Raw genomic sequence first — 26,722 nt, forward strand, 5'->3', positions numbered from 1 at the left:
TATATATCTGGGAATGGATATTTATTTATTATTTATTTATTATATATATGTATTTGGCTTCATTGACTTTGTCTGATTAATTATTATATTTTTTAAAGCTAGGTTTCGACGTGTTAATTTTTTTTTAGTTTCGATTCTTCCAACGCATTCACTAACGACAATTGATAAATTTCAAACTAACATTTGCTAATTTCAGGTCAATAAATAAATAACTTTGAAATCTGAGATGAGATATATAGGAGCAGAGTCGGGTGAGGGGAAATTTTACAAGGAAAAAACAAAAGATGGGTTGAATCCGTGAGCCGACTTCCAGGATGCATGGCAGGTGACAAATTATAAGATATATCAGATCAGATTGTAACCTACTGAAAAGTTGTCAAATATTAACAATTTTATAAATTTATTATATTTTAAATAATCTTTATTCAATTATAAAATTTCAAAACCAGAGACCCAAACTATGAAAATCGATCGAAAAACCGTCTAAACGGACAAAAAAAAAATATGTATGATAGGTCAGTTTTTCGGTTTAGCCGTTCCGAGAACACCCCACAAATATGTACGTTTTCTTGTTACCTCCTTATGAATTGCATATTAAGATATTGGTCATTTGGAACATTGATTATTATTTCCAACGACGCAGAAATTCGATCGTCTAAGGCAGGATTTCATTATCCGCCTGAATATTCAAGAAACATATACAATACAATGAAATGAAATGGAATTATACCTATTGATCTGCATGGACGTTATATTATAACTTTCTATTGAATTATTTCTCCTCAACTTTTTTATGCTACCCCCTCCCCTCCCCTCCTTATTCATGTTGTAATTTCCCTTCCGATGCTTGAATTTAATAGTAACGATGTTCGACTATGATTTGATTCGATTTTAGAAAAATAAAAAATTGAAGCATACCATATATTTTATCAATTTTGACAAGAATGTATAAAATTTATCGTCTGAGCATATTTTTTAGGAATATGATTTAAAACAATATCACAATTTAATATATACAAGACTAAAATAACATTTTAAAACTCAAACAAGTTCACTCAATTTGGGTTTTATTCCTGATTTTGGGTTTTTGTTCCAATTGGTTTGACACGACACGAGTTCTGTGCTGCTCCAATTTTCAGCCTAGGTTGTAAACAAATCGAACATGCTCGATAAATATTTGATTCATATTCGAACTTATAAAATCCACATCGAATCCGAACATGTTCGAACTTTTTTCGAATGATTCATATTCGAACTTATCAAATCCACACCGAATCCGAACATGTTCGAACTTTTTCGAATCAAATTCAAGCCAAAATTATTTTGTTCCGTAGTTCGCTAACTTTAATATTTTATTAATATAATATAATGATATAATTAATATATATACATTTTAAACATTTTCGAACATTTCGAGCTTTTCGAACCATAATATCTGAACAATAATTCGAATAGTTCATGAATAGGTTCAAATATTTCAAGCCGAACTCGAGCCAAAATATTTGAAATCTTCGAGCTTCAAATCGAGCTCGAACTCAATATACTTAATTCGAGCTTTAAATTTTAACCATTATTTGGCTCGATCCGGTTCATTTGCACCCCTATTTCACCCGATGCAATATATTTATTATCATATTAAATTTTTTGTAAAAACAAAAAACAAAAAACAAAAAACTTGTGCACAATTTCAAATGATAATGTTTATTTTTAAGAAAAACTTACTTTATATCCACAAACATAATTTCGCATTCAGTCCCTGTCAGAAAAAAAATATGTTAGAACTTCGTAATCTACAAAAAAAATGTTTTCGCACTCATTGGACCCACATTTTTTACGGATGAAAATCGATACAAAACATTAAAAATATGATACTAATAAAAGATATTTGAGCACTAATTGATTTAAATTTGATATAAAAGATAAAATTTTTGTTACAAAATTTGAGCAACTTTATTTGCTTAAACACTTACAACACATGTTTGAAAACTCAATAATCATATATTAGTATCAATATAAAACAATTTGTACTACAATATTATATATTAGTATCACATTTCCAATATTTTGTATCGTTATTCATTCCAAAAAAAAAAACAAATATGTAATTAATATCAATACTTGCATACATTTTTTAATACTCAAAAATCATATATTAGTACCAAATTTGAAACAACATAAGCTCAAATATTTCAATGTTTTATACCGACTATTATCCGAGAAAACATGTGGGCCCAAGGAGTGCAAAAACATTTTGTTATGGATCAAGGAGTTCAATCATTTTTTTTTTACAGAGAGACCGAATGTAAAGTTATGTTTAAGTTTGGAGATTTAAAGCAAATTTACCCCATTTTTAAACTTAAAAAATCACCACCACCACCTCCATGTGACGGAGTAGGGATTGAAAAGAAAAGGTTTTGAAGGTGGCTTTGGGAGGTTGATTGGTCAATTAGCGCTAGTGTTGCCCCGCTTACACGGAACAGATGCTAATGTATATTACTATCACATTTCCAATATACGAACTGAGAAGTCTGGGTAACATGTGATAAAGATCACATTCCCAGGGTGTCACAAATTTTTAAGTTCTCATGTGCCATGCTTCATGGGAAATCATGAAAATGTGTTATCCAGTGTCATGCTACACAGGCAACATATGCATCTAAAAAGGCAACCAATGTGTGGTTTGAGTGCAATTTTTTGATTATCATGCAATTCTTATCCGATTAAAAACGCTCACGCCACAAGATCGATTAAATTTAAGATAAATCAACTGAGAAAATGAGGTCAGGTTAAAATTGTACATAACTAAAATTGCAAGAGAGAATAGTTGTACATAACATACAGAACAAGTACGTATTAGCTGACTAAAAGGACAGTTAATAACTCAAAACACCTATTTCCTTTTAACGGTAAGCTAATGTCATGATTCCTGCAATGATAGGTCCGAAGGCACAAATTGTTGGATACTAGTATACAAAGATACAGTAATAGCAAGTATTAATTGAAATGAAGTATTTAAACCAAACAAATAAGATAAGTGAATTTGCTCTGCTGTTAGCCAGCAGGCTGACGTTAGAGCCAACATGCAGCTGGAACAGCTCTGTTAGTGAAGAGACTGAATTTGGAGCTGGCTGCATCTAACTGAAGTCCGGAACAGGAACAGGAACAGAAAACTCCAAATACTTAGAAAGTACGGACTGAACTCTAATGGTAGGACAAGTACAGCAGCAACGAAACAATACTGAGATGGTCCATCAAGCTAGGTGGAAGAGTCGAGACAATACTTCTCAGTTCGGGTTTAGTAGGGACCAAATACGGTTCACTTTCGAAACATAGAAAACCCGGATCCGTATATTTTAATTGTGTGGCAATGGATTAACAACCACAAGGCTTATGCAACTCACAGCTTTCTTAAAACAGATTTTTCCTCTCACGTGGTTACTTTTCGACTCAATTGGAGTCAGTTTCCCAAACAAGTGAGCACAAATCATCACCTAAGAGGATCATAATATGCACTTGAGTATTAACATACAAAGTTGGATAACCCCCACTGACTCCATTTCACGGACAATTAAGCCAACTCCCCCCTCTAAGGTATTAGCTGCCCACTTCTTAATTACCGTAAACATGACAAGCATGGGGGAGGTGTCATGCCCATTTCATGGGTTACTTAATTTAATAATGACATTGTATGCTCAAGTCTAGCCAGTGATTTATACTTACAGTTCGACTTCTACCACTTCCAATTGCCATGAAATTCAATGTACAAATTTCATTCAATTCAATCCAAATTCTAAAACAGACATATAATGGCATTACACGAACAGTTGCAAATTGAAAACATACAAGAAAACATGTGTGTTTAAATCCGTGATATTTACACAAGAATCAAACCAAAGAAAGCAAGTAAAATTCGTAATTAATGATTTGAATCTCTGCAACAAAAGCTCCCAATAACCTAACCAGTTACACATCAGGACTCATTTGCAGTAGCCTCTCCTAGTAAGGCCACCAATCAGGTCCCCCGGGCTTCTTCACAAGGATTTGATTATATTCAGGTCTAGATGTCTAGTAAACAAACATTCAAGAAAATACAATCGATAAAAATCAAGTCGTCAAGATTGATCAATCATGGATAAAGAGAATTGCCCACAATTAGCAAGCACTAACCAGATCTTTGAAGAGTAGATACGCGATGAGGAAGAAGAGGACAAAGAGGATCTCAAATTCAGCTAACCGGACGAAGGCAAACACAGAGTTGACGCCCCTGGTCAACAGAGACGGTTGGTCCGACGAAGAAGAATTGCGATCTCCGCGGCGTCCCATTCCAGCTGATCTCCTGTGATTGCAGCAATAGGGTGACGATTAATCTAAAATATTCTTATCCGCCGATGAATTTGGGGATCTCTGCGAATTTATTGGGGTATCTTTTGGAGCCCTAGCCCCAAATCATTCCGAAGGAAGAGACTAGAGAAGGAGTCAATGATGGAAGCTTGGAATATTCAATGTTGATTAAAAATTATATATGTCGAAATATAACGTAAATTTAGACTGTGTTTGACAATGTTTATTTAAAATAATTTATAAGTTTTAGGACCAATTTATAAACTATTATGATTTATTTTAAAAATAATTTGTTGAAGTATTTTGATAAAGTTATTTTAAATAAGATAAATATGTTGTTGTGTTTGACGTTATAAGATATTTTGTCAAAATCACCCCAAAATTTTTACGCCTTATTTGATTGTTTATAAGTTGTTTGACCAAATTATTGTCAAACAAGTTAAAAGAGTCTGTTTTGAAGCTTATAAGTTTAGCAAAAATCTTATTAATTTTATGATGTGTCTAGTCTAGGTTCGACCTGTTAAACAAGGTATGGATCGGGTGAATTATGAGTTTAAGTTTTATTGGGCTAAGACCGATATGCATTCTTTGTAATCTTAAATCTTAATGGGTTGAGCCTCATGTCTTAGTCCGTGTGCTAAAAAAAAAACCTTTTCTAAAGAAGCATCTAAGCGTTGGACAATCGCTCATTGCCCCGATTTTTTTAAAAGGCTATGTCTCTGGATATTGCTATATTAGTTTGTCGCCTGAATTAATATATACTTTTTTTTTGAATTTCTAAAGATAATTTTTTATATTTGACCATCATTTTATATTAAATTCGATGCAAATGCATTATTGTAAAATATGAACATAAGAAAAAAGTATTACATATTTAGACTATAAAAGAATTAGTAAGTCTCTTGCGAGACTGTTTCATTTATATTTATTTATGATATGAGGTAATTATGTTTATATTTATAATAAAAAATAATAATTTTAACATGAAAAATAATATTTTTTTCACTAGTGACTTGAATAGAAAATTTATTTTTCAAAATTTAGGACATTTAACGTTACTTGAAACTTGAAAGACGTTACTCATATTTAATTATTGTATTTTGTGATATATGTTGCCAAAGCATATTTATTGTTAAAAAATAAAAAATCAAACACGAAAGCCGTAGTATATAATGGCGCTTTGTGAGTCTGTCTTCCAATTAGAAAATCTTGATTACTCCCACACTCACTTTCTCTCTCTCTCTCTCTCTCTCTCTTCTCTCTCTCACACTCTGTGTTTCCGCCTCCTTCCAAACTCCATTACTCCATTTTTCCCTCGGAAAAAGCAAAGCAATTGTGGAGAAATTAAAACCTTCTTCTTTACAGTTGAATCCCATTAATCCCCACCTTCTCCATCCATATACATCTTACTATTTATTAGCAAATACTACGCTTTCACCTAATTCGCAAACTTCTCCTCTTTCCTCCATACGAGCCCACCGCCATTTTCGACATTCTTTCGCCAAAAACCCGAAGAACAATCGCGAGAGATGCGTCCAACTGCTGGCGGGATCTTCTGGTCGCTGTTCCTCTTGTTATTCGCCGCATCCAGTGTATCAATTCAAGTTCAATCGTCCCTTGTGAGTATCTTTCTGAAATAATGTAAATCGAAATCCTCCGGTTTGATTTATAGCTTAGATCCCATCAGCTAGCCCACTCGCCACTCAATTAATGGGTTTTTATTCCATTCCATTTCTTCCGTTGCTTTGATCGGTTTAATCACGACTGAGTTGTGAATTGGCAGGAAAATGGGTTCACGGCGGCGGAGGCAGGGAACATGAGCGCGGCGGCGGTGGAGATGGTGCCGATGGGGACGGAGGAGATGATGATTATGGTGAATGAAAGCCGGAGAAGACTGGGCAGTTTCCAGATTTGCGCGCTGTGCACTTGCTGCGGCGGCCGGAGCAGAAGCTACTGCTTGGCATCGCCGTGTTGCTATGCGATCAACTGCAATATCCCCAACAGACCCTTCGGCTTCTGCTCCTTCACTCCCAAAACCTGTAATTGCTTCGGATGCCATCTCTAGTTTTCTTCTTCTTTTTTTCCATATAATCTTTTTTTTTTCAAAAAAAAAAAATTTAAAGTTCCTTTTGATTTACTTGAATTTGTCTGGTGTGAAAGTTAAGGTTCTTAATTAGTTTGTAATTATTGTTGCTTGTTTTAAGGACAGCTAATTCCAGGTAAATACAGCTTGTTTTACCCGGTTCATCTGCCGTTAAAAAGTTTTAAATTTGAAACGAGTTCAAAACACAATTATAATACCACATTGTACAACTAAAAGATTATAAAAACTAGAAAAATGTTGTAAGGTTAAATATTTCAGTGTCTTTGAGATCTATCGACTATCATAATTCATAACATTTGCGTCAAGATATATTTAAAAATAATTTTTTGCGATAAAAAATTTTACATTTTGTAGTTTGCAGTTTATCTGTGGCTAAAACAGTTTAGACATTATAGTTTATAAGTTATTTAAAATAAATTTCGCCAAATACTTTTCAGTTTTGATGAATTTAGTTTTTTAAGATCCTTTGACTGGACTTGTAGTGGGAGTGTGGGACCAGGATACAGAAATGCTGTTAATCGCAGCATCGTAAATAATTCTCTGTTCTGGTGTGCTCTGCTCCAATGTTGTTTTAATCGGGTTTTGTCTGCGTTATCTCACTCAGATAGTGTTCCAATGAGATCCGACTATTCATTTCTTTTGCAATTTGATATTATCTCATCTCAAATAACATCATTTTAAATGAAAAAAAAAATATGGGTCATTAAATGCAGCATATTAACGATCTAGCATAGCATAGACAAAGCCATTTTAATCGTGTTGTTATAAATTATTATAATAGTGGAAGCCCATAATTACTGTCTTTTAAATCAATAACTTGGATCATTATTTTCTTTTCTCAAATATAATATTACATTTTTTATCAATCCCAAATATATATCCTTTTATTTTTATTTAGTTTTATTTTCTTTATCAGCTTGCTAATGTTTTTGTTCATCGTGAGATTTTTTATTTTATTGCGAGATTTTGTAGTTAGCATTTTTTGAGATTTTGATAAATTATATATTGATTTTTTTGTATTGTAAGATTTTCTGTACAAATTTTATGGTACATGGATAATTTTTTTTTGGAACAAGATAGTCAACCCATGATTGACCTTTAATGCCAATTAAAGTGCTTGTTCTGTTCGTATAGTCTCATCGTTAATTTATATATATATATATATATACTATTAACAATAATTTATTAAATTACTTGATAAAAAAATCAAATGATCTTGGATGCTTTCCACAATGAATCCAGACCGAACTGACATCATTGCAAATTCAAGATTTGACCTAGCTTCGCGCTTTTCACAACATTTGATCTTGAAATCATTCATCGCAAAAAAAAAAAAAAAAAAATCCTGATTTTTTAGATGTGAAATAATCTCGACGAGTTATGGGAGACTCGACGTGGGGTTTGCGCATGCAATACATACATAAATATATACGTATAGACGTAGACTTGCTACCAAATCTGGTGCAGAAATGTCACGAGTCGAGTTAGTAACGTGCAGCTTCTCTCTATGCTAGCTGTGAGGGTGGTCCATAGCCATTGTATGCCACCAATATCACGGTCTCCTCTCTCCCTACAGCTGTATATAATAATATTATATATAATTAATCCCCGTATAAATACATAAAAGCCAATAATACAAGATATTTACATTGTACCCCACAAATATATATAATATATATATATCTTGAAGATGATTATTATTATTGGTTTGTCGACCAAAGTCCCACACTTGAACGAAAGAGGGTGAGGGCTCGCGATAAGATCCGGGATAAGAACTCGAGGGTGATCGAGCCAATGTGGATGGAATCTTCGGATATTTGAACTAAGGAGGGTGATGGCTCCGAGTAAGATCTGTGATAAACTCTCGAGGGTGATGCTTTCGGTAGTTCATGTAAGGCGTGTGGTCCAACGCATTGAAGAGGAGTGACCTCGATTGGAGGACGAATTGAGGGGAGACTCGGAGCATGTGAATGATGGTGAGATTTCGTTTGAGAGGAGGATTGTTGGGTAGTCAACCAAAGTCCCACATTTGAAGATCAAATAAAAATCATGAGATAATACATGGAATGATATCTCCATTGGTAAGAGATTTTTTGGGTGATTTCAAAACCAAAACCATGAGGGATTGTGTCTAAAGTGGACAATATCGTACCAATGTGAGATATTCGGATTCCATTAATTAACAATTATATTAGTGAAGAGAGAAGAAACCGGACTATATATTTGAGATTGTCGGAAAAAGAAATACAACCGAAATGTTTGAGACGAAAAGAGTATAATTTATAGAATGCAGTATTGAAATTTGATTACTGATGGTTAGAATATTATTTATGGGGTGGTTGTGTATTATTCATTATTGCCAGTTAATTCAACTGCAATCTTTAACTAATTGGTGGTTGGGGGTTCAACAAGTGAATTAATCCACAACTGTATGTTCTTTGAGACAATTATAGAAATTTGAAGGGGGGGTGTGTGTGATTTTAATTTTTATTTATGGTAGGGGAAGCGTGACAGAATTCATAACCCTTTATTGGCCATTAATTCGACCAAAATGTGGGGTTTTATGTAATTGAAATCATGGCAGAATTTCTAAAATAATTAATATAAAAAATCTTGGCACGCAGGAGGAGGGGAGGGTGTGGGATTAGGGATCAGTTAAATCGACCCGACTCATGAGATAAGATAATAAACTGATTTCATAAAATTTAAAAAAAAAAATCAATTATTAGCTTCCTAATCAATCGAATCGAAAACCGAAGAAACTTATTATTTATTATTATTATTATTATTATTATTATTATTATTATTATTATTATTATTATTATTATTATTATTATTATTATTATTTTCAATATTTTTTTTTAAATTAAGGTTTTTCGAATTTTTATTATATCTATATCTATACTATTAAGACATTGTTTGGTTTGATGTATTATATGTATAACTTATCCCAATCAATTTTGCCTTATTTTCATCATATTATTTATCTATTTATTAATTAATAATTTTACATCAATTAAATCAAATAAATTATAATCTATCTATCAAATCGAATAATCTATTAACTATTTTTTCTTATTTATTTTTAATTTACATTATATTACTTATCTATGGATTACTTATTCTATCACTCAAACAAAATTAAGGCCCCGTTTGGTACATAGATGGGATAACTCATAGATTAGAATGTTGATTGATAAGGAAATAAAAGTATGTGTTTGATAGTTTTTTTTATGTTTGATATGATTTTTAAAAGTGGGATAATTTAGTACAAATAATTTAGATTGACCAGAATGCTCTTCTCTCACTCAATTATTAAACAAGTGGGCCTATTTCTTTATACTGAAAGGGTAGTTTTGTAAATTACTTTTGTAATCCATGTGGACAAATATAATCAAACCTAGATTATACTCAATTTATTTTTTGGTTTAAAAAATATAATATAAAAAATCATTTATTTTACACATGCAAAGCATGTGCATTTTGTATTAGTTATATATAAAGACTTTGTTTACTTTAAATGATGGAATTGAGCAAGAATAGATTAAAATATGATTATTAAAATTTTTTTTGTAACGTGGGAACTCGCAGCCGCTACCTTTCGGTGCAATCTGGGTAAACCCCCGGACTAACGCAATAGCCTGCAAACTAGGCTAGTCAGGTAAACCACACTAAGAAAACCCTGTGTGACAGGCTAGTCCAAGAAAGTGTTGGCAGGGGGAATCGAACTCTTGACCTTTGGCCAATAGTTCACCTAATCCACTAACTTGGACACCCGCATGGGGGCATGATTATTAAGATAATTTGATATGATATAGAGTGATTATGAAAAAATAATAATATGTTTGGTTGGATGGATTTTTTTTTTTTTTTTCACTCTCTCACTTTGTAAAGATTTATAATCTCATGAAAAATTTAGGACTAAAAATCATCTCTGAATCCTATCATTGACGGGCCAAAAAATTTATACTCGTTTTCAATTTTGCAAGTAAACATAGGATTAGTCGGTATTAATTAGGTAATCTTTCATTTATCAAGGCAAGTAAATGCGGCCAAAAAATATGTCTAATAGTCAAAGAAGATACAATACAACATTTTTTTGTCAAAATTGTCTTGATATGATATATATATTATACTTTTTGTCTTTTTATTTTGAGATTTTAATTTTCAAACTGTAGTTTAGTTCCTCGATAATTTTTACAATTATAAGATATTACTCCTATTTGAATTTAAATCAAATTAGAGGCTGTTTGGCTGACTTATAAGCTCTCCAAAACAACTTAAAAGTTATTTTAGAGCTTATAAGTTGTTTGGTACCCGTAGCCAAAAAAATTTTCAATCTGGGCTGATCGATTTCATAAAAATATACATTTCAATTAAATATTTAAAATATAATAAAGACTAATTTATAATAAAAAAAACTTGCAATACATTTAGTGGTAACTATAAATATTATATAGTGATATAAAAAAATATAAACTACTAAATATGTGATTGATGTTTCAAATTAGCTGACTCCGAAAAACTTTTGGTTGTTGTAAAAAATATAATTTCCACGATATAATATATTAAATCTTCTCTTTCAATACATATCCTTACAATATACTCAAAATAAAAAATATGATGCTTCAAATAATATAGTACATCATGAAAAAATTTAAACGTGAACCACTAAAAAATACCTCATTTATAATTTAAAATAAGAAGAAACTTTAAAAAGCAGAAATGTCCATTTTCATTTTCTAAATAAAATCAACAAAATTTAGAAATCCTACAAATAAACCACTTGAAAATAAAGATCATTTCCATTTTTCAATTAAAAAAATAAAAAATGGCATATAAAATCATAGAAACTAAATGAAATTAAATCATTTCAAAAAGTCTACTTCACAGTTATTTACAAGAAAGACATGTTTGCACACATTAATAAAATCAAGGAGTTAAAAGACAACAAAATCTAATTTTATAAAATACAAAAAATCATGATAAAAATTGAAATTTCAGAGCAAGTGGAAAGAAACATGAATGAGAAAATGACTCGAATAAGAGTTGATTTCTCCTTCTTAGATATTTTTTTTATATATATATAAATCAAACCAAACATGTCTCACAAATATATTTTAGAAAATAAGTTAGATCAAGTATTATGATAATTAATAAATTTATCTTGGGCTAAAATTACATATAGACAATAACTAATAATTAAAAAAAATCAACCTTAGGCTAAAGCCACTCTTGCCTTTGGGGTGGTTCCGCCCCTATTATAAGCTGTCAAAACGGGCTAGCGGGACAGCCGGCCCATAATCCATCGCAACTCATCATTAAGCGGGACCGCCTGGTCCATTTTTAGGCGGGTTAGGAAAACACCAACCTAACCCAACTATTTTAGGTGGTAGGGCGGGTCAACCCGACGAGCCCACATGAAAATTGACGGGTTTTTGCGGGCCAACCTGCAACCCACCATTAGGCAAGTCGGGGTGGCTCACCTTTTAAGCAGGTTGAAAAACTGCCAAGTCAACCAATCAATTTTGTATGGCGGGACAGACTTAACCCATTTTGACACCTCTAATCAAAATGAGATGTTTGACAACTTATAAGTTTTTTTAAAAAATATGGTCACCCTTACTGTTTTTTAAAAAATATCTTATTTTAACATTTTATTTCTCCAAATTAATTATCCTTTCATATTTTTATAAATCTCCATCATATCCTCCTACCATTAAATTTTAAATATAATTTTAAAAAAATTCCAAATGACATAATTTTTTCTACATTAAAATATTAAAATAGTTATATTTTTTAAAATATAGGTATGTATAACTCGTTACATTATCTTCATAGCATTATATTCTTTTTATTAATTTTGATATCATAATATCAAACACATCAACATCTTTGAATTCTTTAAAATAAGTTTAACCAAATACTTATTTTAAAATAAGTTTTAATCTCTTATAAACTTCTAAAACTGTTTTTAAGCTATAAGAGCTTATAAACTATTTTTAATAAGTTTAGCCAAACACTCTCTGATAAAAAAATATTATGCAAGCACACAACATGTGCACTTATACATTATTAAATAGTAATATATAATATTTCTTAGACGAGGGAACATATTAATGAAGCTTGTGAGCTTTTTTCCTTTTCAATTTTATCATATCAAAACTTAAAGGCAAGTTCCAAAAACTTTTAAATTTAGGCCCTTAAAGTTTTAATTTTTTAAAATATCAGTACAACCGATCTTAGGAATCAACTTAACTTAAATAATCGATTTTTTTAAAAAAATAAAATGAACACAACTTCTCGATTAACCGAACTTAATTTCCAATTTAATTTATTTCGATCGATTTATTCGGTTAAACTGGACGGATGCTTATATCTAAAAATTAGCATAAAACTTTTAATTTTGTGCCCGATCCAAAACTTCCCGTTTGGATGGGAAGTATAATTAAGAAACACTTGATTTGTTTCACATTGAATCAGTGATGGGCTGTCCTTCTCTTCAATAGAATACAATATCATGTGGGAACAAAAGAAATGATTCGCAAGCCCAAATTGAAATGGACCAGTCCACTTTATCGACCGTTCGCTTACATGTTTGGATTGAAATGACGACATTGACGACTGAATTTGAAATCAAATTAAAGGATAAAAATGTATTTAACTGATATAAGATACTTCAAATTATTATTTTTAATTTTTAACGAATTAAATTTAATGAATTTGAAGCGTGGATTTGAATTTAGAAATTAAATCCACTCAAATTATTTAATATAAACGTAGCTAAGTGTATTTTGAATATCAAATATAAATAAATATATATATATATATATATATATATATATTAAATTAGTTCAAAATTTAATTTGTTTGGGAGGGTTGATTCAATTTCACTTCCACTTAAGATTTATCTATTTGTTTTACTTATACGTATCATCAATGGTACCGAAAAAGATAAAATTTGCGAGCAAAGTTACTTTATTTTATTTTCTTCTAAAGCTTCATAATTTGATAACATCAATATTTCCATCCAAACGAGAGTAAGTGAGACCCTACGGCTTACAATCTGAGTAATATCTTCGAGATCTCCTTGTAGTTGTAGGTCTTGATGTAATTAAGGTCGAAAATTATCGATACTTGTGAGATCTACTAAAAAAATAATATCACTCATATGTATTGATAAATTTCAACACTTGAATGTGCATTGAATCAGTACCTGTACAATTAGACTGCGTTTACTTTATGAGATTTGATTATACATGGATAAATCATATTAGGACTATTAAAATGATTTTAAAGGATGTTGAATAATGATGGATACACAATAACATGTTTACTTTGAGTTATTAAATTTGGGATTGAAATACTGATTGATGGATGAATTATAGTTTTACCCTCCACCTATGATAAATAATATTATGTTTAATTTTGCATTCATATAATTTGGATTGAATTATTGTTGAATATTGTAAATTATTATTGATTCAAATGTGAGTCATTTTCACTTATCAAAATTATTGGGTATAAAATTATGTATTTTTTAAAAATAGATAAAATTGATAAAATGAGTCATAAAAAATATGAGAAATTGAGAGAAAAACAAAAGAATTATAGAAGGCTATATTAGAATTTCTATAGAATTTTTTTCATAAATATTGTGAAGGATATGTTATACCTCATGTAATTAAGGATGAGAAATCCCATAAAATCAATGTATAATTACGGGCCTTGATATTTGAAGAAAAATGATTTTTTGTAAGTAAACAATGGATTAATAAACTCATCTTATGATTATCAAGCCAAGTAAACGCACATTTAGTATCTCATTTAGCATCGAGCTCATGTTTAACGTCGCATAAACATTTTTTGAGAAAATGGTGGCCATTAGATTGTTTTGGCCATTAGATTGTTTTTAGAGCATATTGACTGATTCATTTTCGTAATATATAGTTGGTTTAATAAGTTCACAGAAACCAACTTAATCGATTCACACCATTCGTATTCACATTTATCGAATGAACCATCCTCCAAAAAAGAGTATCGAATAAACCACGTCGACCGTCGTCTTACATTATAATCAAGAAACAAAACGACTCTATTAAGGATTGAGGGAGAATATGTAGTTTTATCATTTGTGTACATATAGGAAAACATATTGTAGCAGTGTAGCTAAAGAATATAGAGGCCGCATAAAACTATAAATAATTAAAAATCAAATTTTTTTATTTTTCATAAAAAAATATAAAAATCTTGTCTTCATAATTTAATGAACCATCCACAAGATTTCGTATCGTATCAACATAAAAATGGTATTTTTTGATGGCATGAAAAGAATGCAAATAATCAAAAAGAGAATGAGAAAAGTTAAAAAAAGGGATCAATAAAGAGAAGGGACAAGAATAATAATTAAGAAATAAAGCAAAGTTCGCTTTAGCACACGATTTCCTATGCCCTCCTTTAATTGATTCTTGCGATATTCCCTTTTGATTATCTCCATTTTCCCCCCATTTTCTCAAAGAATTCAAGAAACAAGAAAGAATGTCCGGACGGGTAAAGATTCTCCATTTTCACCATCATTCTCCAGCTGGAACTGGGCTGCTATGCTGATTTGAGGTACTCGTTTTTCTGCCATTGTTCTCTTGAATCTCGCTCACGAGCCCATGAAACTGAGAGTCAGTAAACGGCGGCGGGCTATAGGAATCTTTACCCGTGCTGGAAGCTCCTTTTTACTGTTGTTTTTGTGGGTTTGTTTCCTTTTACATTTAGTAGCCTGTACAGTTTCTGCTGTAAATAGTGTTAGCGGGAAGATGGTGGGTCTGGGGCTAGACCCGCGAGACAAAAGTGCGCTTTTGGAGTTCAAATCTGAGCTCCAAGATCCTTCTCGCAGCTTGTCTAGTTGGGATGATTCAGTTTCTGTTGATGGTAACTGGACTGGTGTCACCATCTCCAGCCAGAGTGGGCGGCTCACTGCTCTTAATCTTTATGGCCTCAACTTGTTTGGAGAGATTCACCCTTCTTTATGCAACCTTTCTTTTCTTGAAACCATCGTTTTATCGCGCAACCGATTCAGTGGCTCTGTCCCCTTGTGTTTTAGCCTCTTGAGGAACCTTAAGACTATGGATCTTAGTTATAATGTCTTCGGTGGTGCTGTCCCACAAGCACTTGCAATGCTCGAAAATCTGGTTCAGTTGGATCTTAGCCATAATGAGTTCACGGGTAAAATTCCCTTTTGGATTGGGAATTTTTCTTTACAACTTGAGAAACTTGATCTTGGATTCAATCATGTTAGTGGTGAGATGCCGGCGAATTTGTATTACTTGATGTCATTGAAGTATTTGGATTTGTCCCACAACTACTTGACGGGTATTCTTGATGAGTTTCGCCAAGGTTTGGTGTATCTGAACCTCGAGTTCAATTTGTTTTCTGGTACTCTACCATGTTTCTCCGCTTCGTCACAGAGTCTCTCGGTGCTTAAGTTAGCCAATAACTCGATTGTGGGAGGAATACCGTCTTGCATTTCTGGATGTCATGCACTGACTCAGCTCAATCTGTCCTTCAATGAATTGCAATATGGGATTTCCCCAAGATTAGTTTTTTCAGACAAGTTGTTAGCTTTGGACTTGAGTTTCAACAGATTGTCTGGAAATCTTCCGAGAAATATTGTTGTGATGCCAGAAAATTCGGGGCTTCTGCTCCTTGATCTGTCTCATAACCAGTTAACAGGTGATATTCCCGAAACAATTACCGAATTAAATAACTTGCAGGCATTGCTTCTCTCGTATAATCTTCTTGCCGGGAAGATACCAGAGAGTATCGGAAATTTGACCTATCTTCAAGTGATTGATCTGTCCTACAACATGCTATCCGGATCCATCCCTTTGAACATTGTGGGGTGTTTTCAGTTATTAGCATTGAAGCTGAACAACAACAATCTCTCTGGTGGAATTCGACCGGAGCTAGACGCACTAAATTGTTTGAAAATATTGGTTCTGAGTAATAATAAAATCTCTGGAGAGATCCCTCTCACTTTAGCTGGATGCAGGTCACTAGAAGTTGTAGATTTGAGCTCGAATAACCTCTCCGGTCCTTTAAACGACGCTATAACCAAATGGTCTAACCTCAGGTTTCTCTCCCTTTCTAGTAACAAGTTTGATGGAGGTTTACCGAGTTGGTTGTTCACATTTGAATCCATCAGAACAATTGATTTTTCGGGTAACAAATTCTTCGGCCAAATCCCAAATGGAAGTCTCAATACTAGTTCAAATTTTAATACCGGTGGCCTGTTTAAAGCAGATTTTATACAGCCATCTGTTTCGATGACTGATCTTGACTTGCTAGTTTCTGTCACGATGGCTGATAAAACCGAACTGAGCTTCAACTACAACCTTTCAACGTCGATTGGAGTTGACCTCTCAGATAATCTACTGCATGGAGAAATCCCTCCTGGCCTATTTGGATTACAAGGTCTCGAATACCTTAACTTGTCGTATAACAATCTCGATGGTCAAATCCCATTCGGTTTAGAGAAGATGCGGAGTTTAAAGGCCCTGGATCTATCACACAATTCCTTCTCTGGTCCTATCCAAGAAAACATAACCAGTCTTGGAAACTTAACATTCTTGAATCTGTCCTACAATTGTCTGTCGGGGATAGTCACGAAGAGGCAGGGGTATTGGAGATTCCCTGGAGCATTGGGTGGCAATCCTGACCTGTGCGTCGTGTCGTCCACCTCTGATGGTGGGTGCGAGGAGCGAGACCTTGCAACATCGCCAAGAAAAACGTTCTCTGGTGAAAACGAGCGAGCACTGATATCAGTATGGATTTTTTGTGTAAGTGCAATTGTAAGTTTCTATGTAGGAGTGATTGCTCTGTGTTGTTCAGCACAAACCAGAGGCTACATTTTGCGGACAAAAACTTGAACTTTTGAGTTTGAATTACACATGAATGCACTTTTGTAGTGTTCCTAGTGAAGTGCAAATGTTCAAATGTACTCCAGTTGAGTTTGAATATTAATTTTATATTCATATCAACTATTCAAGTATATATAAAGCTACAATTTTCCATTTTCGCATTTTTTTTAATCCAAAATTTGTGTAATTTATTATACTTGTTATTTTTTACCTTTGAAACCTCGTTTGTCTATGCCGTAAAAGAAAGAATTTAACCTTTATAACCTCTAAAACTTATTTTTCGAATCTGACATTTTAGCATCGACCTTTTTTTTTTGGGCTTTAAAGATAATTGTCGACCTTACATTAAGATGAATTTTATTATATCCCGAAATCTACCTTATATAATATCAACATTTTTAAGCTCTCACACTTTATTTTATTCAAATTTTTATTTTAAATTAACATCTTACGATTTGATATTTTTTGAATAAATTTACAAAATATATGAATCAACGAAATATTTTAAATACATTTAGCCAAATAAAGTCTATTTTGTTTTGAGAGTGCCAAATAAAGTCTTTTAACGAATTTTTTTTTTTAAATAATCATGTATATATATAAGAAAATATTAAATTAAGGTTTTAAAATAAAAAAAATTATTTTTCAAAAAAAAAAAATCGAAAAACCAATTTTTGGTTCTTGATCAGTTCTGCCTGTTCAACCGTTAAAAGTTAAAACGATTTTTTGGAAGTGTTTTGGATCAAATCAGTGACCGATTCCAGATCAAACTGGTTGAATCATTCGGTACAGTTCAGTTTTGAAAACATAGCATTTAATTGTTGATGCCACAACAGACACATCATCATTTCTAAATATTACTTAAGCATTTTTAACTGTTACGTCAGCATTTTCTGATGCCACGTCAATACTCTATGAAGAAAGTACTAAAAACCAATTATAACTTAACTTATAGGACCAAAATCCAATATTAAATACTTACAAAATCAAAACACAAAATGATCATACTTACATCCTTTAATATTTTTCATACCATTTCAAAGTAAAAAAAAAAAAGTCTTCTTTTTTTCAAATGTCATATAAATATATTTTTAACTACCATTATCAAACATAAAATCATTTTTTGCAAAAAAAATTAAAAAACCAATAAATAAATATTGGTAAAGTTTATTATTATTATTGGGTAAAGTTTTTTTTTTTTTTTTTGAGGTGAGGGTAAAGTTTATTATCAACGTTCGAACATATTTTGACTTGGAAGCAGTAAAATCAAATTCAACCCCAAGCCGAGAGGATACCAACCTAATCCAATTTTCTCGATTACGGAATCTGATCGACTGAAATTGATGCTCATCCGGTGATCGAAATTGTTTGATCGGTCGGAATTTGAGTTGTTGGCGGAGCTTCCAGCTGAAATATACCTGTAGAGTTCCAGAGGTTCAATTCGATGAGTGTCACCCAATTTGCGATGGTCAGCGCTGTTTTTTTCATTACGAACAATATCTCACATGAATGCCTTGCTCTCCCTTCGTTTTTAAGTTGTGGGTATTGTGATCTGTAGCTTATTTTACTTGGTTACATGGTATTCTTCACATTGCTTTGTTGGAGACTTTTTCTTGTTTATTTTTCTTTAGGACTAGTTTTGATAATTTGGATTCAATGAATAATCTTGAGGTTGAGAATGTGCTGTTTGAAGTAGGATTTCAATTTTTAGCCAACCCAATGTGCCTGGGGAATTTATTCGTGTCTATCTTCACACCCGCATACAGAAATAATGATTGCATTCTAAACTCATTGAGAACAATCAATCACTACTTTCTGCTTTTGGTTATCCTCTTCATGGATGAGGCCTTATAGACAGATTTCGATTGAAGTTTGTATCATGTTTCTTTGCACTGACGTTCCTAATATTCAAAATCCAAAGATACTGGAAACTATGCCTATGAACGTTGGGAGCACAGAATCTCATAAAGAGAATAAATTAAAAGGCAGCTGTTTGTAAGAATTGTGGTTAAAAGTATTTATTTGAAAAGTTGTTAAAACATAAGTGAGCGTGATATTTGAGTGTATGTATGGAGATTAACTAAGTGATTTAAAAGTTGTTAAAACATAAGTGAGCGTGATATTTGAGCGTATGTATGGAGATTAACCAAGTGATTTATCTCGTCTCAAACAATTTGCTTTAAGATACTTACTTTTACATGCATGCGTTGAAATGTCTTCTGCCCTCCTGCTTGGTTTTCTTATAATAGCCCAAATGTAGGTAGAAGAGTTGGCTTCTCTCGTTAGAGATAATATTCCTTGCAAACATCTTATTTTGTCGATGGAAGAGATGCTGGTCAATTTTCTTCAGGATGATGGTACAAGGTAAAATAAGTTGATGTCTTTAGTAGATACTTTGAGAAACAGAAATCAATGTTAGCATTGATAGATCAAATTTCCTTTGAGTTTACTTCAAGATGTCTTGGAAGATGAATCTCGACATAGTTGAAGTTGCTTGAGCAAAAGATTTGGTGAATATAATTCCTTCTTAAGTCATAGAGCGAGAAAGATGTGATGATCTGCATTCCTAATTTTCTCTTTCCCAAGTTACTTTTACTTCTTGAATCTTGCACAATTCATTTCCTCAGCATCCTCCTTCTAAATGAAAATTCTAGCCCTGAAGAATATGAAGATCATTGAGTTATTATTTCTTGAACTTGCTGTTGTGTTTCAACCAAGAATTTTTGAGAGATCGGCATTCCTGAAAGCTGCTAAACTTATAGTTCTTTGTTCTTCATAAATCAAAGTGAGAGCGTCTCCCACATGTTGCAATTCCTATTCATCTCGTACACACGCTGTTGTGCAATCTTTGCATGAAATTTCGGTTTTATTCAGAAATAGTTAGCAGAGTGAACTATGCTGTATGCAGTTTAGATGGGGTGCTTGAGCTGGAACCAATGAATTCTTATAACCGCCTGCTTGTACACCGTCTTGCTGAGATCTTCGGGTACTTCTGTATCTAGTTTTGAATGTTTTAATCATCCTTCTATTCGTATTTTCTTGTTGGGCATCTTATTTGAGTGCTAGAGATAATTAACTTCACCATCAGTTTAGGATTATAGGGGATAATATAATTTACATTACCATGTCAGATTTTCTCACAAATCTATCGGTGAAGGGGAAGACAGGCACTTAATTTTGGAGCGCTGCCCAGAGACATCAATGTAGGTGAAGTGAAATGTTCATCTTTTGTGCGCTCATTTTAATTTGTCTTGGTCGTATTTTGACATCATTTTTGAACTTTTGAGTAGTGTAAATGTAAATATATGCATTAGTTGATTAAAATCTTGGATGAAAATTATGCTGTAATCTTTTTATTTTCTTGCAATTAAATCCATTTTACTATTGAAGACTTGAAACAAGTGATGACCCTTAACATTGCCTGAACTAAAAACTAGACACCAGATTTGTACCAATTAATCGTGAGGCGATTTTTCTTTTTGGTGGTGGTGGTTGGGATACTGATAGAGACACATGTTATCATATATTGTTTAGATTTCATTTTTGCTTCTTCTTTGACAAAGTAGTTATAAACAAACTTAGGATTCCAGTATATCTATTTGCATTCTTCGGTTTATGATAAAACTATTGATGATTTGTGGTCAGGTAAATTGAATATATAATTTGTTTTGTCTAGTGAAAGTGTGTGTTGACAATAGTTTTATTTTCTTAATGACAAAGAAGACATACGTAGATTGCAAAACTTGATTATTCGGAGTAATGGCTTTGTATGGGGTAGCCTTTTTACTTGCTCGTGCTCTATTTAACTAATTGCAGACCTTCCATCCTTGTAAGTGATTTGTTGTGGCAGTCCAATGAAGTGCAGTCTCCAATGGTTTTGGACGTATTAAAACAGAGGGATGTTATACAAGGTGAAGTATTTGTTTCTCTCAGCAAAAGCTGACTCTTAGTTTGATTTGGCTTTTGAGTGGCATCTTTCCTTCTGAAATGTCCAACCATATCTTGGACAAACTTTAAAAAATATGGATAGTTGGATATCTCATTGCTGCACTTTTGTTGGAAGTACAGTGTACTCGAGCACTATCAATTGGGATGTGGATAGTTCAGTTTAGTAAAATTTGCAAGATTTAAAGTTTAACCAAGTTTTCTACAAATGAAAATGTTCATCTAAAATATATGCCAAAAGCATGTAAATCCCCTAGATCCCAAATAAGTATCTGTAGATAACACCCACCCAAATGCATCTGATTCTTCAAACTGGTAAACATGGGAGATTTATTGGGGCTGGGTTGCATCCGAAATTCTGTGAAAGGTGTTAGTTATTCGAGTCCACTGATTTTTACAACTTTGATCTTAAATTTGTAATAAATTCTCGTCTGTTCAAACAGGATATATACTTTCGGAAGAAAGAAAATTTCAAGTAAAAATATAAGTTTTTGAGGTGTTGAGAATTTTGAATTATTTTATCTGATAAAATTCTCTAAAACTCATAATTGCTAGAGTTTGAATGACTGCACTTGTGCTAAAGAGGAATAATGAGTGAATCGCTTCCAAAGTTATACAAATGGTATGCATCAAGTTAAACTTGGCAAAAGGACAGAGGGTGGTGGTGGTGGTGCCAAGAGAAAAATTTACCTTCTTTTGAAAAGTTGGAATCTTGTAGCTTCCACATTATGAATCCATGAGATATCATTTACAGTAGAGGTTTGTCTTTCCTTTTGTCGTATAGACAATTAGCCTGGGATACCACTCCCGTAGCTCTTGTCGAGTCATCATTCATTCCTTATGCTTGTTATTCAGTATCCTTTTTGACATTATTGGCAATGCTTGTTTTGGTACACTCAGATCAGAGGGATTGTGCTGTGATGGAGTCTTCATTTGAGGATAGAAGAACAGCTTATTTGGCTGCCCGGGAAAGAATTTTTTCAGAAGATGCGTGTGACGTGAAATTGGCAAAGAATAGACCACGACAGGATCCTGTGGTTGCTCGCCGTATGATAACCCGTGCGCTTGGCCAAACAAATAAGGCAGCTAATCATGATTTCAGTTTGAATGCGGAGTCTGAACGTGCAGCAAAGGATGTGAAAAGCCAACACAATGGGGTGGGGGTCGTCCATTCTAGCTCTGAGCTGGAAACAAAATCACCGTCTGCTAAACATCCAAGGCCAAAGACAACGTCAAAAGTTGAAAAATCGAGTGGATCTAAATTATCAGATGCAATGAGTACGGTGTCGCTGCAAACAAACAAACTTGTACAAACCGAGGAAGGTTCTGCAGTTGGGAGAATAGAGAATCAAACTCCAGAAAGAAACTTGAGAAACGAGCATGTGGGAACTGCAAAGAGATTATTTGCTAATGCCTTGGGGATTCATCGAAAAGATACCAATCCATCCAGCTGTAATGGAACCAAGAAAACCGACAGCTGAGCTAGCTTTACATCCAACTTGACACTGTAAGCTGAATGGCGTTCGAAGGTGCTTGGAGGATTTTGCAGGCAGTTTGATTTTGCGTTACGTATCCAGGTTGTGACAAATCCAATTGTAGAAGGTGCACCGTGTTTTTTGTTTATTCTACCTGTGTTATAATGCTTGCTCACAACACATTCAGTCCTTCCCCCAAAATGTTCCACTTGAATTTTACATTTTACTGATTTCTTCCATGGAAAATGTGTGTATTTGTTGCAACTTCTACCATTCGTAGTACGTAGTAAACTAGAAGTAGGGAGTAAGCTAGAAATAGCCTACGCTCTACGGCGGCTATATAGAGACGGATCCAGGAATCTGGGGAGCAGAACCAGATCGGGAGAAGATGGTAAACTCGAATATTTCGAAAAAGTTGGCATCATACCTCAATTTACCACCCACCCTTGCCTCCTACTGGTTCCATCCCTGCAACTATTGTTCTAGGTACAAGCTCATTCTTGGTGGGGCATACCGTATGAAGAAGATCAACATTTGGTGTCGGATGTCGGAGAACTTATGGTGTAAAATTGTTGAACTTTGGATTTATTGTTTTGGTTTTCACTCGTGTATGAACACTGTTTAGCCTCTTTTTTTCTCAACTCTTTTCTCTTCCAGCGTTTTCTCCAAATGATATGTTTGTGATTGGCAGAATAATGACCCTGAGTGCTTGAATGCAAATTTTCTTCAACAAAGTTTAGCTCGCAAGGTCAAAAGGTACACAATGCTCACTTCCAAAGGCAGGCAAAGTGGTGTTAATCAAAACTATTTTTCACATGAATCAAGAGCACGATGGATTCGGACTTTCTGCAATTAAAACGATTGCTCATGCGATACTTTGACATAAAATTGAAGTACATGTATAAAACTATAAAAGTATGAAAGCACACAGAACGCAATGCGACTCAAAGCTATGTACCACATGAAAAGAGAGAGGGGTTGATTATTTTACACCAATCACAGACATGAGAAAGCGAAGCTTATTGTTGAACTCCGTGAGTTCTGATGGATCCCTGACTAATGGTGGCCACTCAATCCCTGTGAATGCATACAACTCCTTGAGTTCTTCGAAGTACGATGGATGTCGTGGGGTCTTGAACCCAACTATTGCTCTAATCAAATCAATCTTTCTCCAAATCTTTTCATCCTCATATGGTCCCTGGAAATAAGAATACAGGTAAATGACAATAAGATCCTGAAAGGCTAGCCCAAAGGTAAATGACAATAAGATCCTGAAAGACTAGCCCAAAAAAAAAAAAAAAAAAAAAATCGGGGAGAGAACTTTGATTCATCTATTTGAAGGGAAAAGCCAAATACTTCAACTTCCCAATATTCCAATTGCGTAAAAGATTTAATCCAACAAAGGTACTCTATTAAGTGCACCGGTATCCATGTCTTAGGTGAATTTTACTGGTGCATCATAAAAAAAGAAGAGTGCTGCTTCATCAAGACTGGTGACCAAGTCATCACACATAGTTCGAAGCAATTTAAACAGACACCTTTTGAATGCACAAATCTTTACATGACATCCAAATCACACGACTCCAAAACTTCTGCGGCGTGTTGAGGTGAAAACAATGTACTGAAACATGCTCTCCTTAAAAATCAATGTAAAACTATACCTTGTTTTATGTGTCTCTGATTCTACAAAAATGTCGGGGCTAAAAATCCACGGGAGGAACTTGCAAATCAAGCACTACCATAAGAAAATCGTAGGAATATCATGCTAACACACTATTATCCTCAAATTACACAATTCTTCAAAGTGGCCATTTAGTTGGCTGAGAAATTGGTGTATAATATTCATTCTAACCGCACTTGCACGGTAGAATCCACAATTTTTGGCTTGCTAAAGCATTCAAGCCTCAGAACACGTCTCCCCGTATGTATCAAGACCAACTCCATTTACAACATCTACTCACACAGTGCTAGACCCCAGACGAAAGTGAACCAGAAGTCGAATAATTCATGTAAGGATAAATAAAAGTTGAATAAAAAGTAATCCAGGAACAATAAGTGATTAAAATATACCAGTTCAAAATACTTTATCAAGAAACAAGAGTATCTATAAATTTCTATAGAAATATATTATCGAGAATAGTTTCATTAAATCATCATCGATTCATCAATTCATGATAGAACAAATATTTCAGTAGATAGTAAATGCAAACAATTATATAACACTGAAGTTCTTATACTAAAAAGTATTGATAATCTGACCTCAACACTCTCTGCATCGGAAACAGTTCTATCTCCTTCCAAATGAAGTGCTTCTTCATTTTTCAACTCAGGCTTGTCAACTAAAGCTGCCTCATCCGAAGAATGTTTGCTGACATCTGATAATACCATTTTGGATTGCTCACTGTCTTCTGCGAACAAATCAACAAACAGATTAAGCCAATATGACATTGAAAAGAAACAACATATATAGAGTCCTTTCACTTGTAAAGCATACCTGAACTTGCCTTCAACACCAAAGGTTCCTTTTCTTGTTTTTCTTCCTCTCCTCCTTCATCTACTTTTATTTCTCCTACTGCTGTTGGGCTTTCAAGACTTCCGGTATCGGTACCAGTAACTTTAGACTTGATAGGGTCCCCGGCAAAAGCTTGCTCTTCCTCTCTTGAAGTTTCCATTCTCTCATTTGCAGTGTTTTCTTCTGCAACAACTTCTGGACTTGCAATATCAGAAGAGCTGGCTTTAGATTCTTGCGGGCAATCCTCAACATTCTTATCTCCCCCTGAGTGTGCTTTCTTCTTTCTAGAGGGTTTCAGTTTCCTCCAAATTCTCCTTTTCCCTCCCTTGTCAGTTTCCTCTGGACCAGCCACATCTCCCCTTATATCATCTCGATGTTTCTTGTCCAGATCCTCTGGATTTTCACTCTCTTTCTCCATTAACTCAACATCCTTCACTTCAACAACTGGCATACCGACTTTCACATCTTCTTCTACAGCCTCAAGACCCCATATTTCTTCAACAGTTGCTGCATTTTTCAGCTCTTCTGGCCCAGTACTATCTCCTTCAAGCAATAAAGGAACATCAGCAGAGTCTATCATGACCCGAGTCGGAAGCAGCTTGCTCATGAGCTTCTCAGTGCAGGTATAGCTGGCGTAAACGAATCCAAAAGGCAGCGCAAAAGTGAACCCAAGTGCAGAAACAACAAGAAGAGGAGGAAGAAGCAGCGGAACAGATGAAACCACAAAGCCCGTCACCATAAGCTTCTTCCCGAGGCTGAGTCCTTTGTCCAAAACATAACCCATTTTGGTACTCTTCTCACTCGAGTCTCCGTCTTCTTCCTCTGAATAAGAACAGAAGTATTGGGTTTCTTGCTCGATGCTGGGATCGAGCTCCATGATCATCAGCAAAATTTGGATTCAAGAACAATTACTGCAATTCATGTACAACCGATAATTCAGCAGATCGAAAGGCTTTGGATTTCATTCATCTGATTGTTGCAGGTGGTGGGTGGGACCATATTCAGAGAGACACGCGTTGCAGAATGAAACGTACAAGTTTGCATGAGTTCATGTGGAGAGGCCAAGCGGCCTGCTACCATCGCCTGACTCAACTCTCTTCTTTGTTTAGTATATGTGGTGTTTTTATATATATTTTTCAGAAAACATAAAGTGCTACGTGTACACAGAGTTTTACACGATGAGTTATATATGAGATTTAAAATTACATGATTATCGTACATTTATTTTTGAAAGATTTTTTTCAAATGAAGTGCAAGGATAATCATGTAATTTTAAGTCTCATGTATAACCCAACATGTAAGAGTACACCTAGCATTACCCAAAAATTAATTATAATAATAATAATAATAATATGAAAACCGATTGGTCAATTTATTTCAAGTATTATTTGATAAAATATTTATTATAAACTGATTATTATTTTGAGTTTTGTGC

The 26,722-nt window shown here is 33.7% G+C and overlaps 5 protein-coding genes across 9 annotated transcripts; 3 read left to right on the forward strand and 2 right to left on the reverse strand.

Moving 5' to 3' along the window:
- Positions 1-2,851: 2,851 nt before the first annotated feature.
- Positions 2,852-4,487, reverse strand: LOC140866698 (uncharacterized). The gene is made up of 2 exons (XM_073271731.1): positions 4,168-4,487; positions 2,852-4,065 (listed from the first exon to the last, which is right to left on the reverse strand). Exons 1-2 carry the CDS (start codon positions 4,321-4,323, stop codon positions 3,997-3,999), a joined length of 225 nt encoding a protein of 74 aa, XP_073127832.1. The 5' UTR covers positions 4,324-4,487; the 3' UTR covers positions 2,852-3,996.
- Positions 4,488-5,559: 1,072 nt separating this feature from the next.
- On the forward strand, positions 5,560-6,666 carry LOC140867007 (uncharacterized). The gene is made up of 2 exons (XM_073272074.1): positions 5,560-5,960; positions 6,125-6,666. Exons 1-2 carry the CDS (start codon positions 5,871-5,873, stop codon positions 6,404-6,406), a joined length of 372 nt encoding a protein of 123 aa, XP_073128175.1. The 5' UTR covers positions 5,560-5,870; the 3' UTR covers positions 6,407-6,666.
- Positions 6,667-14,911: 8,245 nt separating this feature from the next.
- Positions 14,912-17,512, forward strand: LOC140865210 (uncharacterized). 2 transcript variants are annotated; one of them, XM_073269774.1, is made up of 2 exons: positions 14,912-16,657; positions 16,739-17,512. In XM_073269774.1, exons 1-2 carry the CDS (start codon positions 15,106-15,108, stop codon positions 17,362-17,364), a joined length of 2,178 nt encoding a protein of 725 aa, XP_073125875.1. In that variant the 5' UTR covers positions 14,912-15,105; the 3' UTR covers positions 17,365-17,512. The 2 variants fall into 2 exon arrangements, with proteins under 2 accessions (XP_073125875.1, XP_073125874.1); XM_073269773.1 differs by having other exon boundaries at positions 14,912-17,512.
- A 1,092-nt stretch (positions 17,513-18,604) lies between these two features.
- On the forward strand, positions 18,605-23,437 carry LOC140864345 (uncharacterized). Of its 3 annotated transcripts, XM_073268480.1 has the most exons (6): positions 18,605-18,823; positions 19,616-19,719; positions 20,264-20,341; positions 20,487-20,558; positions 21,172-21,266; positions 22,201-23,437. In XM_073268480.1, the coding sequence occupies exons 1-6, from the start codon at positions 18,800-18,802 to the stop codon at positions 22,779-22,781; spliced, it is 954 nt and encodes a 317-aa protein (XP_073124581.1). In that variant the 5' UTR covers positions 18,605-18,799; the 3' UTR covers positions 22,782-23,437. The 3 variants fall into 3 exon arrangements, with proteins under 3 accessions (XP_073124581.1, XP_073124582.1, XP_073124583.1); XM_073268481.1 differs by lacking the exon at positions 20,264-20,341; XM_073268482.1 differs by lacking the exon at positions 18,605-18,823 and having other exon boundaries at positions 20,269-20,341.
- Positions 23,438-23,619: 182 nt separating this feature from the next.
- On the reverse strand, positions 23,620-26,441 carry LOC140866452 (uncharacterized). Of its 2 annotated transcripts, none has more exons than XM_073271443.1 (3): positions 25,270-26,441; positions 25,035-25,180; positions 23,620-23,973 (listed from the first exon to the last, which is right to left on the reverse strand). In XM_073271443.1, the coding sequence occupies exons 1-3, from the start codon at positions 26,168-26,170 to the stop codon at positions 23,758-23,760; spliced, it is 1,263 nt and encodes a 420-aa protein (XP_073127544.1). In that variant the 5' UTR covers positions 26,171-26,441; the 3' UTR covers positions 23,620-23,757. The 2 variants fall into 2 exon arrangements, with proteins under 2 accessions (XP_073127544.1, XP_073127543.1); XM_073271442.1 differs by having other exon boundaries at positions 25,035-25,183; positions 25,270-26,437.
- Between the last annotated feature and the right edge of the window lie 281 nt (positions 26,442-26,722).

Source organism: Henckelia pumila, chromosome 4 (assembly GCF_033568475.1).
Source record: "Henckelia pumila isolate YLH828 chromosome 4, ASM3356847v2, whole genome shotgun sequence".
Taxonomy (NCBI): domain Eukaryota; kingdom Viridiplantae; phylum Streptophyta; class Magnoliopsida; order Lamiales; family Gesneriaceae; genus Henckelia; species Henckelia pumila.

Coding starts and splice junctions, on each gene's coding strand:
- LOC140867007 (XM_073272074.1), top strand. CDS start 5,871: ATGCGTCCAACTGCTGGCGGGATCTTCTGGTCGCTGTTCCTCTTGTTA. Junction 5,961..6,124: donor TTCAAGTTCAATCGTCCCTT/GTGAGTATCTTT, acceptor GTGAATTGGCAG/GAAAATGGGTTCACGGCGGC.
- LOC140864345 (XM_073268480.1), top strand. CDS start 18,800: ATGAGTGTCACCCAATTTGCGATG. Junction 18,824..19,615: donor GTGTCACCCAATTTGCGATG/GTCAGCGCTGTT, acceptor GCCCAAATGTAG/GTAGAAGAGTTGGCTTCTCT. Junction 19,720..20,263: donor CTTCAGGATGATGGTACAAG/GTAAAATAAGTT, acceptor TGCTGTATGCAG/TTTAGATGGGGTGCTTGAGC.
- LOC140865210 (XM_073269773.1), top strand. CDS start 15,106: ATGAAACTGAGAGTCAGTAAACGGCGGCGGGCTATAGGAATCTTTACC.
- LOC140866452 (XM_073271442.1), bottom strand. CDS start 26,170: ATGATCATGGAGCTCGATCCCAGCATCGAGCAAGAAACCCAATACTTC. Junction 25,184..25,269: donor GGTGTTGAAGGCAAGTTCAG/GTATGCTTTACA, acceptor ATTTGTTCGCAG/AAGACAGTGAGCAATCCAAA. Junction 23,974..25,034: donor CCGATGCAGAGAGTGTTGAG/GTCAGATTATCA, acceptor TCTTATTTCCAG/GGACCATATGAGGATGAAAA.
- LOC140866698 (XM_073271731.1), bottom strand. CDS start 4,323: ATGGGACGCCGCGGAGATCGCAATTCTTCTTCGTCGGACCAACCGTCT. Junction 4,066..4,167: donor ATCTACTCTTCAAAGATCTG/GTTAGTGCTTGC, acceptor TTTGTTTACTAG/ACATCTAGACCTGAATATAA.